Source organism: Chroicocephalus ridibundus, chromosome 2 (assembly GCF_963924245.1).
Source record: "Chroicocephalus ridibundus chromosome 2, bChrRid1.1, whole genome shotgun sequence".
Classification (NCBI taxonomy): domain Eukaryota; kingdom Metazoa; phylum Chordata; class Aves; order Charadriiformes; family Laridae; genus Chroicocephalus; species Chroicocephalus ridibundus.
Window position 1 is genome coordinate 21,361,848 of NC_086285.1, and position 17,258 is coordinate 21,379,105.

At 37.1% G+C, this 17,258-nt stretch overlaps 1 protein-coding gene across 4 annotated transcripts in view; it reads left to right on the top strand.

Annotated features, from left to right (window-relative positions):
- NEBL (nebulette) overlaps positions 1-17,258 on the top strand; it is a 271,880-nt gene that overhangs the window by 234,719 nt on the left and 19,903 nt on the right. The window contains exons 19-24 of one of the 4 annotated variants that reach the window (XM_063324684.1): positions 338-429; positions 2,743-2,836; positions 5,189-5,293; positions 6,418-6,589; positions 10,557-10,649; positions 11,603-11,731. In XM_063324684.1, coding sequence (XP_063180754.1) covers positions 338-429; positions 2,743-2,836; positions 5,189-5,293; positions 6,418-6,589; positions 10,557-10,649; positions 11,603-11,731 — 685 coding nt within the window. The remainder of the gene's footprint in view (positions 1-337; positions 430-2,742; positions 2,837-5,188; positions 5,294-6,417; positions 6,590-10,556; positions 10,650-11,602; positions 11,732-17,258) is intronic. The other 3 variants (XM_063324685.1, XM_063324686.1, XM_063324687.1) reach the window with 3 other exon arrangements.

A 17,258-nucleotide genomic window follows, 5' to 3' on the forward strand; every position in this document is an offset into this window, starting at 1 on the left:
TGCCTCAGTAAATACGTCTGTGGAGTTTGTGCTAATTCCTGTTTGCCCACAAAGACTAATTTAATCAATTAATGGTAAAATGATGACTGCTTAGCCTTGCACTTTGATTAACGTCAATGAGAGTGAAGTATTCGTTTTGAAGTATCAATTGTCTGTGTCTGAAATAGAACAACTGCCAGAGGGTGAGTACTAAGTATTGTGTGGAAAGAGGGGGGATGTTTATTAAGGAATGGTATTTTCCATCCAAATGCAGTGTTCTCTTTAATGATGTCTAATACACTGTTGTATTTCTGTTACTTGGAAATTTCTGTGTAATATCTTCTGCCGTGTTTGCTAGGTTCAGTACAAAGAACAGCTCTGCAAAGCTACACCTGTGAGTATCACCCCTGAGATCGAAAGAGTCAAGAGGAATCAAGAGAATGTCAGCATGGGAAGTTGCTCTCATTTGATTCTTTGCATAATTTTTGGGTGCAGAGCATGAGTACAAAGTTCTGCCCTCAGAGTCTGCGCCTTTTCTTTAAGTGCGGGCTCAGTAATGGAATTACTTGAAAACCCTGTTTTAGGAAGCAATTGTGAAAAGCCATTGCTTGGTTTGGGAAAGGGCACGTGAAGCATCACATATTCAATTCAAGAAAGGGCTGTGATGTTTTCAAATGTTATTCTCTGTCTTGGATATTTGCAGGAAATCTTGACAGCTTTATTTTTTTTTAAACGGAATATCTTTTTCCATCTTTTATTTTTTTCTTTGCTTTGTAAAAAATTTGTTACAGTTGTACTCAAACTCCAGCTCTTTTACCCGTCTCTTTTTGGTTCCTCAGTAACCTTCCTATCAGTCTAATGGCTGGCATAGCCATTAGAAAGTAATGTTTTTTGCAGGAGCACAGGGAAGAAGGCAAGGACTTTGGGCTGTCGGGTAATGGTAGGACTAGAGGGCATGGATTAAAACTAGAGATGGGTTGATTCAGATTGGAAGTTAGGAAGAAGTTCTTCACCGTGAGGGTGGTGAGGCACTGGAACAGGTTGCCCAGAGAAGCTGTGGATGCCCCATCCCTGGAAGTGTTTAAGGCCAGGCCGGATGGGGCTTTGAGCAGCCTGGTCTAGTGGGAGGTGTCCCTGCCCATGGCAGGGGGGTTGGAACTAGATGATCTTTATGGTCCCTTCCAACCCTAACAATTCTATGTTTCTATAATTCTATGATTCTATGCAGCATGCTGCTGCCTTCCCCCATTGTTGAAGTTGTACCCCGTTAATGAGTCTTTGAGAGACCAGCCGCTCTCCTCACTGCGAACTTCCATCACCAGCTGTAGTTCATGGGGCTACAAATAACTGTAGTGTTTCCCTGGGGTGTTTTCTGCCACATTCCCCAAATTAATCTAGTTACAATTTTCAAGAATACTGTCCCTCTAACGTAAGTGTATGCTATTTTTTCCTGGATTTATGTTGATAGGTCTAGCTCTCCTGAAATGCATGCTGTTCAAACAAGCCTGTTTTCCCAAGTGATTCAAGCCAGTCTCTGTAGTTGTTCTACTCACAGCATTGTTTACCTTTCACCAATTTTTGTGTTGTGTAAATTTCATTGGAAAGTTAAAATTCTCTTTTAGGTCACTAAAGCAGTGATCTAAAAGTAGCTTTGTGCAAAGACCTCATAGTAGCTTCGTGCAAAGATTCTTTAACTTCGGATGTTTAAGTCTTGAAAAATCATTTTGCATTTACAAATGTCAGTTCGTAAGTTTAATCCATTTCATAGGTTACCATCATTTTTATCTTAATTTTTCAATTGGAATATGTTGATGTGGATAGACCAAAACTGTGTTATGTGGGAAAACAATTGCTTGAACAATACGTACATTGCTGCCGCAGTGCACTGCAGAATTATGAGCATAATGTATCAGCACAGTTATCCTTCTCACACAAAACCAAGAGCTTATTTAAAAAAGGTTTAGAAAAGGTTTTTATGGAAACATTTATTTTACATAAACCTACATGGATTGGCATAAATAACGCAAGAATGTCTAGTTATTTACTAAACGTTTTCCATATCTGACTTCCCAGTATTAGGGGCCAGGGTTAACTTTAGACTGATTGGTCTGTCAATGCCACATCCTATCCTTTATCCGCTTCAGATACTGATCCTGCCTTGCGTGTGCATTTGGTTAATGCGTCGTTGCTACAAGCGTATTTTGTTAAAAAGCAATGGAGGGGATATTCCTGCAGTACATTTAAATAAGCACAGGGTGAAATTTAGGCAGTTTTATTCATTGTCAGTTGCCTGATGTATCTCACCCACTGTGTTTAATAACCTTCGAATATATAGAATATAAAAGTTAGAACGTGAATAGTATCCTTATGGAATCTCTGTGTCTGGATAAACATACATTTACAGTGGGTATTGCTGAAATTCAGTTTTTCTTGTGCTCTGCCTGACTTTACCACATTATTTGTGGCTTACCCCATTCCAAATATAAGATATATATACAGCCGAGGACCAGTGTGGTAAATGTCAAGATCTTGTGTGCCTATGTGTGTATATATCCACACAAATGCATTAGTAAGAAGACTATACAGAAAGAATTCAAGGTTATGCTTCAAAAATAAAGTTTTATAAGCTTTAATAAACTTCAAATGCAATTTAGCTTTTCAGTTGTTTCCTGGATGACCTTTTAAATCATACATTTTAATGTAAAACAACGTGATACTGCTTTAGCTGAAATAGTATGTACCATTTTATTCTCTTAAATAATAGGTTCACTACAGAGAGCAGCCTGGCAAAGCTACTGCTGTGAGTGTCACTCCTGAGATAGAGAGAGTCAAGAAGAATCAAGACAATATCAGCTCGGCAAGTTGTTTGAATCTTTTTGTCATTTAGATTTTCAGTCGTTGTAGGAATATAACAAGGATGTGCTTTTCCATTTAGATTTGATGTGTCAAATGAATCCAACTGCATCATCCACTGAATAGATTTTTTTAATTTTTATTCTTTGACTACATGCACTGCGCATACGGGCAACAAAAATATTTAGACTTGCCTGATTATTCTTGCAAAAAAAGTAAGAGGTTGTGTTGGTGCCAGTATTTTTCAAGAAGAGAGTCAGTAGAGGTCAGTCATTCTTTCAAGAATCTTTGTCCCTTGTTACCAAGTTTTAGTTGCTAGATTGCAGGAATAAATTACGGTAAAGGACAAAGGAAATGAAAATTTAACTTTAGTGCAAATTTCATTTTTTTAATGATTCAAAGCATGGAAGCATATAGTCATCCATTCCACTCTGCAACATGCCACCTATATTAGAACTGAGTAGTCCTAAATAGAACCTGTTACTAAATGCTAAAGAGTAAAATACTATCTTTTTCTTGGCTTTTATGATAATGCTTACTTTTTTTGTTATTTTTTAATTTTTAATTGCCACTACAGTAGTTTAAGAAGCAGCAGACAGTTCCAATAAGGAGCAAAGAAGAAGTCAAAACAGCGTGACAAAACAAAGGACCAGACTAGTTACATTACAGTCTGCGTCCTCAGCACTGAAACAACATCAGTGACGAAGCCCCTGCAGGTGGTAAATAGAGCAGGTTTCATGCGGAACCACTATTCCAAGGTGGCAGAAAAGAATTAGTAGTAGTGAACACTTTAGAACTGAGTGTAAGAGTGAAAAGTAAAGAAGGTTGGATTTGTCAGAGGATTTGTCTAAGGACAAAGGAACAGACTCTCACCTTGTAACTACATGTCTTAAGTATGTTCTTAAAATGTTCATGCATATTTACCAAAGTCAGTTAGTTTTGAGGCGTATAGTTGAAAGTAAGATGAAAACTTCCCAACAATTCTAGACGTTAAATAATTTTTTTTCTGAAAATTAAGCTTTTTTTCCTGAGTGGCTCCTTGCTTTGTTTCTCAAGATTTACAGGGATAAATACTCCTCTGTGTTAATAAGCGGTGGATGAAAACCAAACTACATTGGCTGTAAATATTCTGTCCAGAAAATGCCCTATGTATAGCATATGTACCTGAATATATTGGCTAAGAAAATTTATTATTTAATAAAGAAGGGTTTGAAGAATATGCAGTACCATATAATTCTGTTTCTCTGTACATCACTTCAAATTTACCTATGAAACATAGACACCAGGACTCATATCTTCATAGGTATGTTGTTCTTAGCTAATATGTCATTTTAAGGAGTTTTAGACAATTTCAGTATTTGGTTTCTCACGTCACAAATGCGTGTTGAAATAGATTTGCGCAACTGATTTGAGAGGTAATACTTTGAGTGTGAATATATAGGTAAGTCTAAAATATTTACTAACAGTGCACAGTTTACAATGCAATGTAGGAGCTAAGAGACTCCATTAGTAGAAGAATTCAACCAGCCAGAAGAAACTGTAAGAGTACTCACTCTAGAACCAACAAGTAGGACAAACTACTTTTACTGGTGTACAATTTTGAGTGTGGGGTGTTGGTTTGGTTTTTTTTGCCTTTTGTTTTTTAAACAGATAATTAACCTTACATCTTTACATGTAAAACACCACAAAAGAAGCTAATTAGAAGAAGTGTGACATGGGAGGTTCGGTTCTTACTGATGCACAAAACAAAAAAGGGCCCAGATGTTCTCTTTGAAAACAGCATATTCAGATTTTTCCCAGACATGTTGTTTTTGTGCTGCTACCAAAGACCAAGCTACTGAACAGGAGTAAGAAGGCTGCCAAAGGACTAATCCGCTGTAAGAGTTGAATTCCCTGGGGACTCAGGGTTTCTCAGCTAATCCCCACCTGGAAGCAGACTGAGGACAGAATCTGGATCTGTCTGGGTAATAAGAAGGTAGCAGCTTATCATCAGCCATACAAATATGTTTTAAAAATGTCCAAGTCACAGTGGTGTGTTCTTATTAATTGTCTTATTTTTCAGTTGATAAATGACGTATTTCATTTATGTTATTTAAACAGTCAAGAGTTTCAGCTTTCAGGTAAATACTATTTTTTTGAGTGATTGATGGAAGAAACATGCCCTTTAGCCTTACCAATATACTAGCTTATCTGTATCCTCCCTCTGAAATACTTTACTAGAAAATGAGTGTAAAGAAGGAAACAAGAAAAACATCGGAAATTGTCATTTGGAAAGGATACCGTTGCGTGGTGTGAGTCTCACCATCCTTTCTACTGTAAACAAAAACTCACGTGTGCTGTTGTTGCTGTTTTGCAGGTCAAGTACAGCAGTGATCAGAGGCAGATGAAAGGTAGACGTAGTGTGCTTCTAGACACACCTGAGCTAAGGCATGTCAAAGAAACACAAAACAACATCTCAATGGTAGGGTACTTTCTTCCTATAACTAGAGTGTACTAAAGAATGGCACTTGACTTCCACTGGATTTTGCCGTCCATTAATATAGGTAACTAATGAAACTCTCTGCTCGAGTATGGAAGGAATATTTTCTTCTTATGCCTGTCGAGGGAGTGTTTGCTAACTGCATATGACTGTAATGAACATTTTCAAAATACTAATAAACAGTTTTCTAACAGTTAAATGTCTGTTCTTTTGTTTCATTGGTTTTTTTCTTTAAAAAAGTACACACCTCATTTGAGCATCACACAATTTGACTGGATTAGGTGACACACTTCACCTTGTGCCTGTGCACGTTCCTGGTTTCTGCGTGACTTTTGTTCTTGGAATGAGTTGTTTTGTGTGCATTTGCCTGTGTGAGAATGTTTGTCAATTTAATTCTTTGATGATTCAGACAATTAAAAAAGTGAATATGCGTAATCAGGGGTACTACCTTTGTAACTCTTACTAATATTGGTTTTGTTCCAACACTTGGTTTTGTAACGCTTTCTACCCTAACGTTCTTGGTTTTAATTTATTCTTCTTTTTATTTTTTGGAAAGCAGCCTGCTCTAGAATAACTGCAATTCTTTCTAAAAACCTATCTTTAAAGCCAGCTGGCATATGATAAAACAAAAGAGAAAAAAAGTACCTTTTGTATGAAACTGTATAATCAAAATTCTCAGTGAATGAAAATACTAGGGTTCTTTAGAACTATTACTGCTGGAACATTTTTTACTGACAGATGTGGTTGTCTACATCAGTAGAGAGCTCTCCTATCTTGGAGAAGAAGAGACCAGATGACCTCCTGAGGGCCTTTCCTGTCCTCTGTGACTGTAAGATGATGCTTTGCTGCTTGAGTTAACGCCTAATTCAGCAGCAATGGAAAACAAATGGAAAAATGATAAAAAAAATCAGGAAATCAAATTAGGGAGATAGAAAAGACTTGGCCTGCCATCCAGCCTATCTCATGTGTGTAACAATTCTATTATGGTGCAAACCCTAAAGAATATAAGTGCCTCATAAAGCAAATATGTGTGCATTCCCGCATAGAATAACCATTTGCTGTCAATTGCAGCTTGGGGAAAAATTTAATTCTTCTTGTTTTCCTAGGTAAAATACCATGAAGATTTTGAGAAGACAAAGGGCAGAGGCTTCACCCCAGTGGTAGATGATCCTGTAACAGAGCGCGTGCGGAAAAACACCCAAATTGTGAGTGATGCAGTGTATAAAGGTGTGCATCCACATATCGTTGAAATGGATAGAAGACCTGGAATAATTGTTGGTAAGTTGTTAAATCCTGTTGCTGTTGAAAACATTGTGGGGAAGGTGAAAGCCTCTGCTTGTGTTCTCCATTGTAATCAAGAAAAAGTACTCCAGATTTCATTTTCACTCTTTTCTCAGCATGAAACTTGCGTTGAACTACTGGTTCAAGGCCAGATTCTAGCGAAGTAATAATGGGAATGAATGGGAGATATGTTACCGTTTGCTCTGTAATTTCATTTTTTTTTTAAAATATGGGTAGTTGTTGCTATTACTTTAAGTTTGAATTTTGACTCATCAAGATAGTCCAAAATATCTGCAATAATCTTCATTTTGCACAGAAGAGAGATGATGAAAGCTGTGATTCTCCAAGATTTCAATGTTTAAATGTGGCAGACCAGTTTGAGATCTCATCTTCTGTTAGTCAGCAATTTCTCTACTTACCTCTTGTTTTAGGATTTCACACAGCTTTCAAAATATCTCAAGCTCAATGTCAAGTAATTCATCAATAACTCATTAGACCTCTGGTAAGCCAAACACCGGTGTTCAGAAGCGATGTTCTAAAACCTGGTCCAAGATAAAACCAGGTGTTCACGGGGTAGAATACAGATTGGTTTTGTATGTAGAGACAGAGTATTGCATTAAGATGTCATTTGGGCTATTCATAATAAATGCCAGTTCAAAATCAAAATGGATATTTGAAATTTCTTAAAAGCTATCAAGTCTGCTATGGCAAAGGAAATGGTAACCTGACATTTTTTATTTTTTTCTCCTTTTTTTTCCTTTGGTGTGCCCTTTTTTTCTGTGCTTTACAACAGTGTAGACCCCTGCATATGGAAAAACATGCTGAGATAGTACTCTAAAATCCTTCATACATAGTAATAATAGCAAGGGTTGACTTTAAGTCTGCCTCTCAAAAATCAGAGAAATTGCAGGTCAAATGGACTAATCAGTGGGTCACATAGCCCATCTTCCCGCCTAAGGCAGGGCTAACTGTATCGCTATCATTCCTGGCAGATGCTTCTTCAGTCTTTTTCTTGAAGTCTCCAAATGAGTCTCCACCACATAAAGAGGTGTATTTATTTCCTTTTGTGTCGCCACCTTTTCATGACTGTAGCTACAGCCTTATGTCAGAAGGAGTTTCTCAGAAGTGTTTAGAGAGCTCTGCCTGCGGAAGATACTGATGCTTTTAAGACCATGCAAGTCTCCGAGGGTCACGCATTCTGGATCCAGGGCAACAACTTGTTCAGGAAATCATTGTCTGTAGAGACCCAAGCATTTGAAGTCACTTCCATAGCTAGAAGTGGTGCAGCCAAAAAGAGAGAGAGAAAAGCTCCTGCAAAATTGCAGTTTAATATAGAGTTTGCAATACGCTGTTTAGTGCACACTTCAAACCTCCTGCTCTGTACTGCATTGCATGTCTGCTGTAGCCCTGCGCAAGAATCATGTGTGCAATCCCGTGTTCAATAACTGAAGGCATGCTAGCACAAACAGATTGGTTCTTAAACAGAACATCCCTGAGATAAATTCTTGAGCTGTAAGTAACCAAGATATTAGTACTGTTTATCACCTTAAAATACTCCAGTATCAAAACACACAGGAATTCTTAACTCCCCATGCCCACCAAACAGCAAAAGATAGTGCAGCTATTTAAAGCAAAGAGGCCATGACAAACCTGTCAGCCTAATATCCAGTGATATTTCAGATAACGCTTTTTCACAGTGAACTGCAATTATAATATCTGCTTGTTTAAAAAGAAGCAGTGAGCTCCCTGCTCATGGAATGTCCTTGGCAGCTAGAAAAAAAAAAAATTGCAGACTGAAAAAAACAACTATGAGTCTCTTGAGTTTTTTCCCAGCTGATAATTGTTCAGCCAGTTAGGAAAAGCACCTCTTGTGTTAGAGTCCATCTCGTTGTTTTTTTAAAAGTTATCGGTCAAGCTGTAACGACTTTTTCAAATGCTTGATTGCTAAAATTAATGCCATTGCTTTGGAAAATAGGCACTAGTTTTAACCATGCTAAAGCCATTCTAAATCCATCAAGATAAATTAATCTAACTGAGCTTTGAATCTGTGACTAAAGAGGCTCCATGATTCTCACGTGTGTATAAGGATATTTTAAATTGGCAAAAGTTACCAGGAAGTTAAAATTGACTGTTGTTATAAATTGCCAAGATTCTGATACCATGTATGTTATTTCAGATTAGAGACATGGGTAAAATCAATACAAATCAATGGCTGCTCCACTGGTGCTGCTATGAAGCTGTACTTATTATGTTTTTACTTACTAAGGCATGATCAAACAGGAAAAGTTGGGCATTCACTAGGTCCCCCACCCCTCTCATGCCTGTCAGTGCTTTATGTAGTTGCATAATTTATCACCGTTAGGACTAACGCATAGTTTATCAAAAGATTTTGTGTTGGATTTTATTCATCTTGTCAAGAGGGAGTTAACACCATGCCTTACCTTATGGGAGCTGCAGTAGATAACACATAATGTACATACATTGAATGTATTCTAAAGCCATGGGATTTACTTTATTAGCTCTGTCTGTTCTTTCCATTGCCTATAGGCTATTAATCATTTGAAACATGACATATTTGGGGTCCCCACAGTCCTACTTTACCTACCAACCCATTATTTAGCTTGGTAGCACTCAAACCAGCAAAAAGACAAAGTTGGGCAGACAATTATTTTTCCTACTTTCAATGCATTGAGTAAATCTTGCAGACAGGTCTGCCCAAGAAAAAACCCACTAATAAAAAAGTGTGATATGGTAGATTTGTGCTTTAACTGATTGTGCTTTACATCAAGGTTTTATTTTAAACTGGTTTGGTGAGATTAAATGATTATTTTCTTTTTAGACATAGCAGATATGAATTGTATGTATTAGATTGATGTGAGTAGATCAAGAATTAACACTGAAGTTGCTTCTGCATTTGTTATAAGCCACCTCTTAACTTGTACAACACTGTAATTATTTGTTAAATGTTTATTAATAACACGGTTGAATCTGTGTTCACTTTTCTGCTGTGATTATAACTTAAACTCGGATATAAAATTTGTTATTTCTTATGGACTTGTTTTTTCTTTCAATATCCAATTCAGACATATGAACTCAAGAGATATTAGTAACTTACTTGTATGAATTAAAGCTGAAAATCTTACATTTGCTACTGTTGTTAAGCCCATGCATTGAATTCCAAAAATGCTTTTCGATAGTGGGGTAGTGGATCCACACTAAGTCTGCGTCCCAGGAAACTTAGATATTTGGAAGACAAAGAGAATTGCCGGTTAAGATCAAGAGTGGGCTTCATTTTACCCAACTGTAGATGTCTACAGTGTAGATTGCTACAGACGAATTTGTCACCTTACTCCATTTTTTTGCATTGATTAAGAAAGATGGATACTTTGGAGTTTATATGAATTGAGCGACTTGTAGAAACTTATTTTGGGTAAGATGAACTACGCCACTGAATCTGCCTGCTAGGCTGACTTGATCTCTACTGTACGCAAAGGAGGGACTGTGGCGCCTCTGTCAGCGGTGGAGATGTAAACTGCCACCTGTCAGCTATAGGGATGTATACTGCAGCATCTCCCTGGAGTCAGGATGCTGTTGGAGAACTGGGGAAATAATTTTGTAGCTCTGATGATATTGGTTCTTCTAGTGGAAAAGAGCCTCTGGTATGTGATATTTAACTTGTTTCCATTTATTTAGACTTAAGAAAATGCTATGGTCATATTTAGAAAAGGAAAACAAAAATGGGGAGAAAAAGTCTCCTAAAAATAATATCAACACTTAAAATGAATGCACTAAGTTCTTTTAATCAGGAAATTAATGCTTTCCAGTCCTTTCAGGTGAATGTCTAGATCTTTTGGTTAATTTCTAGGTGAAGGAAATTGGTTGCTGATTGTTAAAACTCATTCCTTTCATGCTTTTACTTCCTTTGTTGTTTGTCTGTCATACAATTTCTGTGCTTTGGGAAAAGATCTTAAAGTTTGGCGCACAGATCCTGGCTCCATCTTCGACATTGATCCTCTGGAGGACAATATTCAGTCTAGGAGTCTGCATATGCTTTCTGGTATTGCTTATATCCTGACTTTTCCACAATTCAGCTTTTTATGTTTATGAAACTAAGTTGATACAGTAAATTTTCAGGTCAATGTGCCAGCCATATGTTATATAAGAATGTTTTCACATATATATATATAAAACTATAGTATTAATATATATATATAACTGTAGTATTTTAGAAGCAGAGTTTTATCGGAACTTCAGCTGTAATCACATGTGCAGATAAGAAATAGTGAAATAAATCTTATCCTAAACAACAGTTATTCATACCACTTACAAGTGGTCGCTTAAAAAGCATTGACCTACTTTGTCCTCACTATAAGTAGAATTTTCAAATAGTTAGACCTTGCTAAAATTTCAGAAATATTTTCTGAAAATTTTCTGTGAACGTTTTGCTTATATGGCACATGATACTGTGCCTTGTGCTATTGTTTGCAACTCCAAGGTGTTCATAATTTAAGGGTAGATAGGAAAGGAGAGAAGGTAATGGTTTTGGTCTACAAGGTTTTTTTCTCCCTAGAAGTGTTTATTTTGAAAGTTTAATTTTGCACATGTATTTTCTTTGCTACTAATAGTGTTACTTTTAAAAGTGGAACTTTCGAATTTCATACCGCAATATTTCCACGTGCCACTTGTGTGCATGTTGGGATAAAGAAGCATTTTGATTTTCCACTGGAAATTTTCATATGCTTCATCGTCATCCTTTTTTTTTCCCAGTATCTCGATCCTACCTTTGATTTCTGCTATTCTTTTAAAGCAGAGAACAAGCTTAGTTGTATCTGATTTTGAAGCAACCATTTGAACTAATGAATACAAAATTGTGAACAATTCACTTTTCTCTAATTTTAATGCCATCAGTGTATGAATTTCAATGTTAGCAGTGTTGGGATTTTTGTTGCTGCTTGTCTTTGCACTTCTGTCATCTATTTACTGTGATATTCTTTCTTTCTACCTTTGTAGAAAGAGCAAGCCGTTACAGTAAGCAGTATTTACATTCTACCAGTTTGGGAGATTATAAGTCAGATGGCTCTGACACGAACCCCACCTTTTCTTACTGCAGTGAGATAACAAGGCCATCTGATGAAGGAGGTACCCCTTGTTCCCACCTTTTCGCTAATGACACTGTCACAGTGTGTTGAGACCTCACAGACCTGTATTAACGCCATGCCCTTGTATAGTCACAGATCATTAGAAACTATGTAAGCCATTGCCTGATTGATTAAGGAAGCAAAGCAAAATCTCAAGACTGCGCAGTTTCTTGCATGCCATGTTGCTTTATCCTGTATTCTCTTTCCCCGTTTTGGTAACGCTGTCAGTCCAAAAGCCCTACTAATTCCCGTTTACAGTCCTTAAGAGAAGATGTGTTGTGTTCTTTTGAAATGTACATGAAGCTGTTTGTTTTTTTTTTTTTTCCTCTTGAAAGACACAATGTAACTGAAAAAAAATACACCTCTGAACTGAAAAAATAAATTTATCATGTACTTTTCCGTGGGCAAATTAAGCATATAATAGTATTTCAGTGACTGAAGTACTTCCCATATTAAATTATGAAGATGCTTGTGGCTCTCTATTTCCATCCTAAAAATAAAAATGTATCAGCTGGCAACTTTCTCACACATGAAAGTTCTCTTATGCTTGTAGCAGTTCGGGAACCAGGGTTAATATTCAGCTGGGAAGCTTGTATAGGCTGATATTGTTTAACATGGATTGATATTAGAATACTTTGACGAACCTGCATTCCCAGGTACAAAACCACGTCTTGCGTCTGTTTGATGCTATAGATCAGAACAAAACATATGAAAATGATGAATAAGGGTCTAGTAGTCCTAGTGGCATTACAGTGCATACTAGATGACTGGTGAATTGCAAATATTCAGAAACATTGCAGTCTAAATATAAATTTAAAAAAAATTAGTGATTTCTACTTCTCAGTTGTTAAAGAAGGGGCGTTGAAAAGATTATCCAAAGGGTTACTATTTTATTTATTTTTTTTTAGAAGGTGTTAGAGTAAAGGTATTGCTACCATTTAGTTGCCTGGCATCCTTGAATTATCTATGCTTTTAGATTTTAAGGCGTCTTAATTGTATGCTGTGCCTGTGTATGTTCTCCCTCTCACCAGAGTAATACATTATTATAATGGCTAGTGTTTAGGAAGTAAATGCATACAAGTAGCTCTGATTAGGAATGAGCAAGGAAGAAAGTGTTCATACTGAAGAACTAACTCTGAACAAAGAAACACACACAAGTCTTTGACAGAACTGTAATCCCCTATGTCATGTCTGTCCATCTTTCTTTGATATTTTAACTATATCCCCAACTCTTTTCATAGATGATAGCAATAATGTACATCATGCTGGTTTTTATGTCTCTTCCTGTGATGATGCAAGTGGACTTCACAGTCCAGTGCACATTCTCTCTCTGTATCTGTTCTGATCTTTTTTGGCTCTATTCCAAGCCATTTTAACATTGCTTTGTCAGCTTGATTTGATTGTTAACAGATATTTTTTATTACTTGCCATATTGAGAATAGGAAATGGGCTTTATTTTCCCGGTTGTTTTGGCACTAGCAAGCTTGCTTTTTGTGTCTCTATTTAAATGCATTGTTGTGCATTTAATGTGTTGAATAGATCCTTGCCAAGATCAACATATTTTAGCAAGATATTGTTTCCACTTTTGACCCAGCTGGCTAGCCAGGGTTTGAGCACTTGCAGACAGTTCTCATTGCAGGGGAGAAATAAATGCCAGAGCTAAGTAATTTGACACAATCCTAATGCTTTACAAGAAAATGCCATTTCTGTGAACGCACTCAGGAAAAAAACAGCAGAAGATAGCATCTTTGGTCAAAAATACCAGCCTTTTTCGTGGCAGCATCCCATACAAAATGTCATTTAGCACATAGCCACAAGGTGAGTTTGCCCTTGACTGTTATACGGTATCTCTTATGGCATACCCCAATAAGTGAGAACCAAATCCATCTTTCTGAGAATTCATGTCTGTTTCTCATGGAGTTTGTAGTTTTAGATCTAGCAGTGTTTCTCACTGGCAATTGTTCAAGCTGATGGCATACCAACATGAAAGACAGTTGGAGACCTGTGACACAGTTTTACAGCCTCTGTGTCTTTGGCCATGTCTCATCATCTTTCCGTTATTTCTACGTTGTTCAATTGCTAATTTTTTCTAGATACCTTTACTGATATTTGACCCACAATTCAAGCCTTCCACTGCCACTGCTGATGGAATTGTTCCTTCACCGTCTCTCCCAGCCCGTAGCTGGGTCTCTGACTTCACACTAGATGTTAAAAGCTTATTCAGATCTAAATAATTCTCTCTCTTGTCTTTGGGGAATTTCCATAACACCACCACAGGGAGGCTACTAATGTTGTTCACTAGAATTGCTTCTTCCTATTTGATTCCCTGACCGTTACTTTAGATGATGAGGTTGAGCTGAGCCAAGTGTGCCTCCCAGGGAGCTTTCTCTACAAAATCAGTGAATTTTTGCATGATGTAAGTTCAGGAAAATCCCTGTTCTCCCTTTTACACTACTGCAGGTAAAACTGGATTGGGAACAATTGTTAATGCTTTCCATGAAGCCAGATGCAGGTGACGAACTTTTATTTTTATATTCTTTTTGAAATTACTTTTCAGCTTTATCTGTCCTTTTCACAGCTTCTCTCTGTTAGTGTTTTTCAAGGTTGACTTTCTTACTTCGTGGTATCATTGAATTTTTTTTGCCATACTGGACGGAAGGTGTTGCACTAGAGCTTCTCAGTTTACCTAAATGCTTTGTAATTAGTTACTGCCCTAACAAATATTTCCTTTTTACCTGCAAGCCATTCTGTAGCACTTCCCAGAAGCGGTTGGGTGCCACATTAGTTCTTGCAAAATTCTCAGGTATTTTTCAAGTAGTTATTTTCAGCTTGGCTGAAGAGGAACAGAAGCTAACGATTTCTCTCTTTCAATGCTGCTTTTAACACTGGTGTTGCAACTTCTCAGACATGGAGCTATTCATTCATGTTTGGGAAGGTTTTTCAGATTGTTTTTGTCAGAAAGAGAAGTTGAGATATATGGATGTCAGATTCATTTTTGTTTATCAAGACAGACCAGACAGTTCCTTCTTCACAGAACGCTGTAGAAAAAAAGGCAACAAGAGGCAGTTTCTTTGCTTTCAATTAAGGTCTTTCTAGACAGCATTGTGTCTGACAAATTTCTCAACTGTTATTTTTGGAGGTTTTGTAAAGTCTTTTCTGTCCGTCCTGTTTTTCTGTTCAGTCTTACACACTTTTTTTCTCACAGTTCTTTTCACAGTCTTTTGCTCCCCTTCCTTCCCTATGAGTAAGGTCCCATCCTGTTGTTTTGCATTCAGGCACCAGGAGAGGATGATCTGCTTAATACAGCTCAACACCTATTCCAGTCTTGCATTATTTTGAGCGGTTGTATTTGTATTTCAGCCATCTACTCCATAAAGGGGATGAATTGCTTTTATGTGTAACTCCCATTTATGTATAATTATGGAGTTTTTGGTGACAGAAAGGAACACAGGTATCACCTAATTGGACTTCTTGTATTCACGGTCTTGACAGTGTTTCTCAGAAGTTGTGCTAAAGCATGTATTTTCATAAAGATACTTTATTCTATTTTATGGTCTCCATATAAAATTAATCTACCGTCTTCTGCTGGTCATTTTCTTCAGTAAGTGAAAATGGCATTATCTCACACCCTCATGGCTCAAGACTGTTTTGTTTAGTTCCATTCCCCCAAAGACAAGAGTAAAAATGCTTGAAAGTAGCACAAGTTCACAATATTGGAGACTTTTTTTTTTTTTTTTAAGGCTTGTTATTTTAAAACAATTTCTATATATATTCTTCTCAGTACTTCCATCTCTGGAGACTGAGTTGGAAAAGGACTGTTTAACACTAGAGTGTTACTATGTGGTACGATGTAAAATATGGAAATGAATTTGTGGTGTATGATCCAGTGCCAATGACAGGAACTAAGCTCAGTTGCTCCAAGCTGTGTGTGTGTGCAGGTATAGACAAAGAGCGGCAAGATAAAGTGAAGGCTGCAAGTAAAACTTTAACGTTAATTAATGTTTTTCTTCAGGCCCGTTGTTTGTAGTAAGCAAAGAAACAAAACACTACAGCCAGAGGAGATTCTGGTTTAGGATTAAAATATCAAAAAATTTAAGTCTTTGAGAGCGCAGAAACTTGTCCTTAAAGGAGTTGACCTGGTGTCTACAGGGGTCACTCAGCTACTACTGGAATAAATGCCAGCCTTTGCCATGATGTCAGGGAAGTGGCTTATGCATTTGCGTACTGCTAGAACAGCATGTGCTGTGACTGGCCAGATGATAGCCGATGAGCCATGGCACTGCTACCAGGGCTACCGTTTTTGTCACTTCTGTCTTTGACTCATTTTGAGGTGAAGAATTCCTCTTAGTGTGTTTGGAATGAGAAGACCCATCTGCACTAAAGAGTACCACTGTTATTCTCATTTCACTGTTATTTATTCATTCTCTCTCTCTCCTTTCTGTCTTTTATTATGCAACAATTTGTGTGCACATTTTGTTTTCATTATACCTCAGTGAAAGTGTTTTCCATAGGGTTCCTCCTTTTGTTTTAGTTATCGAAGTCCTTTTATGCTGCTTTCCTTCAAACCTGTTTGAACTACAGAATGTTTTCATTTCACTTTCTAATATTCTTCCCTCTCTCAGTTTTTACTGTAATTAGCTTTCAATTTATTGTATCTCTGTGGGGCTTTCTGTTTAGCTCTCTCCTGTTTTCCTTTGATTTAAATCAGCAGGATTTTATTTAATATTACCAAGTTTTGCTTTCAGTCTGAAAGTTTCTACTTTAAAATGATCTTAATGAACATCTCGCAATAGATGAAAGTAACTTTTTCTTGTCCCTGGTACACCTTTTTTTTTTTTTTTCTTTTTAGTTGAAACCTTTTAGGTTGGTTTTCTCTCCTTTTGCTTTTGACCTTCCCTTTTTTTGTCTTCTATTTCCTCTTTCCTCTTAATTTCTAGTTTAATTGGTGTGCATCAGAATACAGACATTTTTCCTTACCATATGTTCAGAATTTCTCAGCGTATTAAAGTGTCCCTTTATTCTTATTTTTAACTGTGTGTAGTCTGCAGGTTGAGAAAAGTTAGGGTGAGTATCAGTTCCTTTCAGTCATGGATATGTCATTACTCTGCTGGGAAAAAGCTTGATTTCTTGATTATTTTCTAAGTCACCATCCCACTATCTTAAAAGCTATATAGAAGTCCGTCTGTAGGAGACAGAAATCAGGTTCACTGTACTCCCAAAAGCTCACGTTATATAGGAAACCTTAGTGGATATTAGGACAGAATTTCAAGTACCTTTTGTTGCATTTTAAAAATGAGTGCTAAAATTTCATGTATTTGGTTGGAGCCAGTGTGTTACTGATTGGTGGCATGTTCAGTATTTGCACTTGTCACCTTCAGTCTAAGTTCTTCAGATTCAGTTCACCTGTGGTCACCAGACAAGTAGTGAGGATTAACAGAGGCCTTGATCTGAGGTTTAAGGACTTCCTTTCTTTATTCTGATGAAAAGGATGCGCTGCTAACACTCAGGTCTGCTTTGCCTTTGCCTGG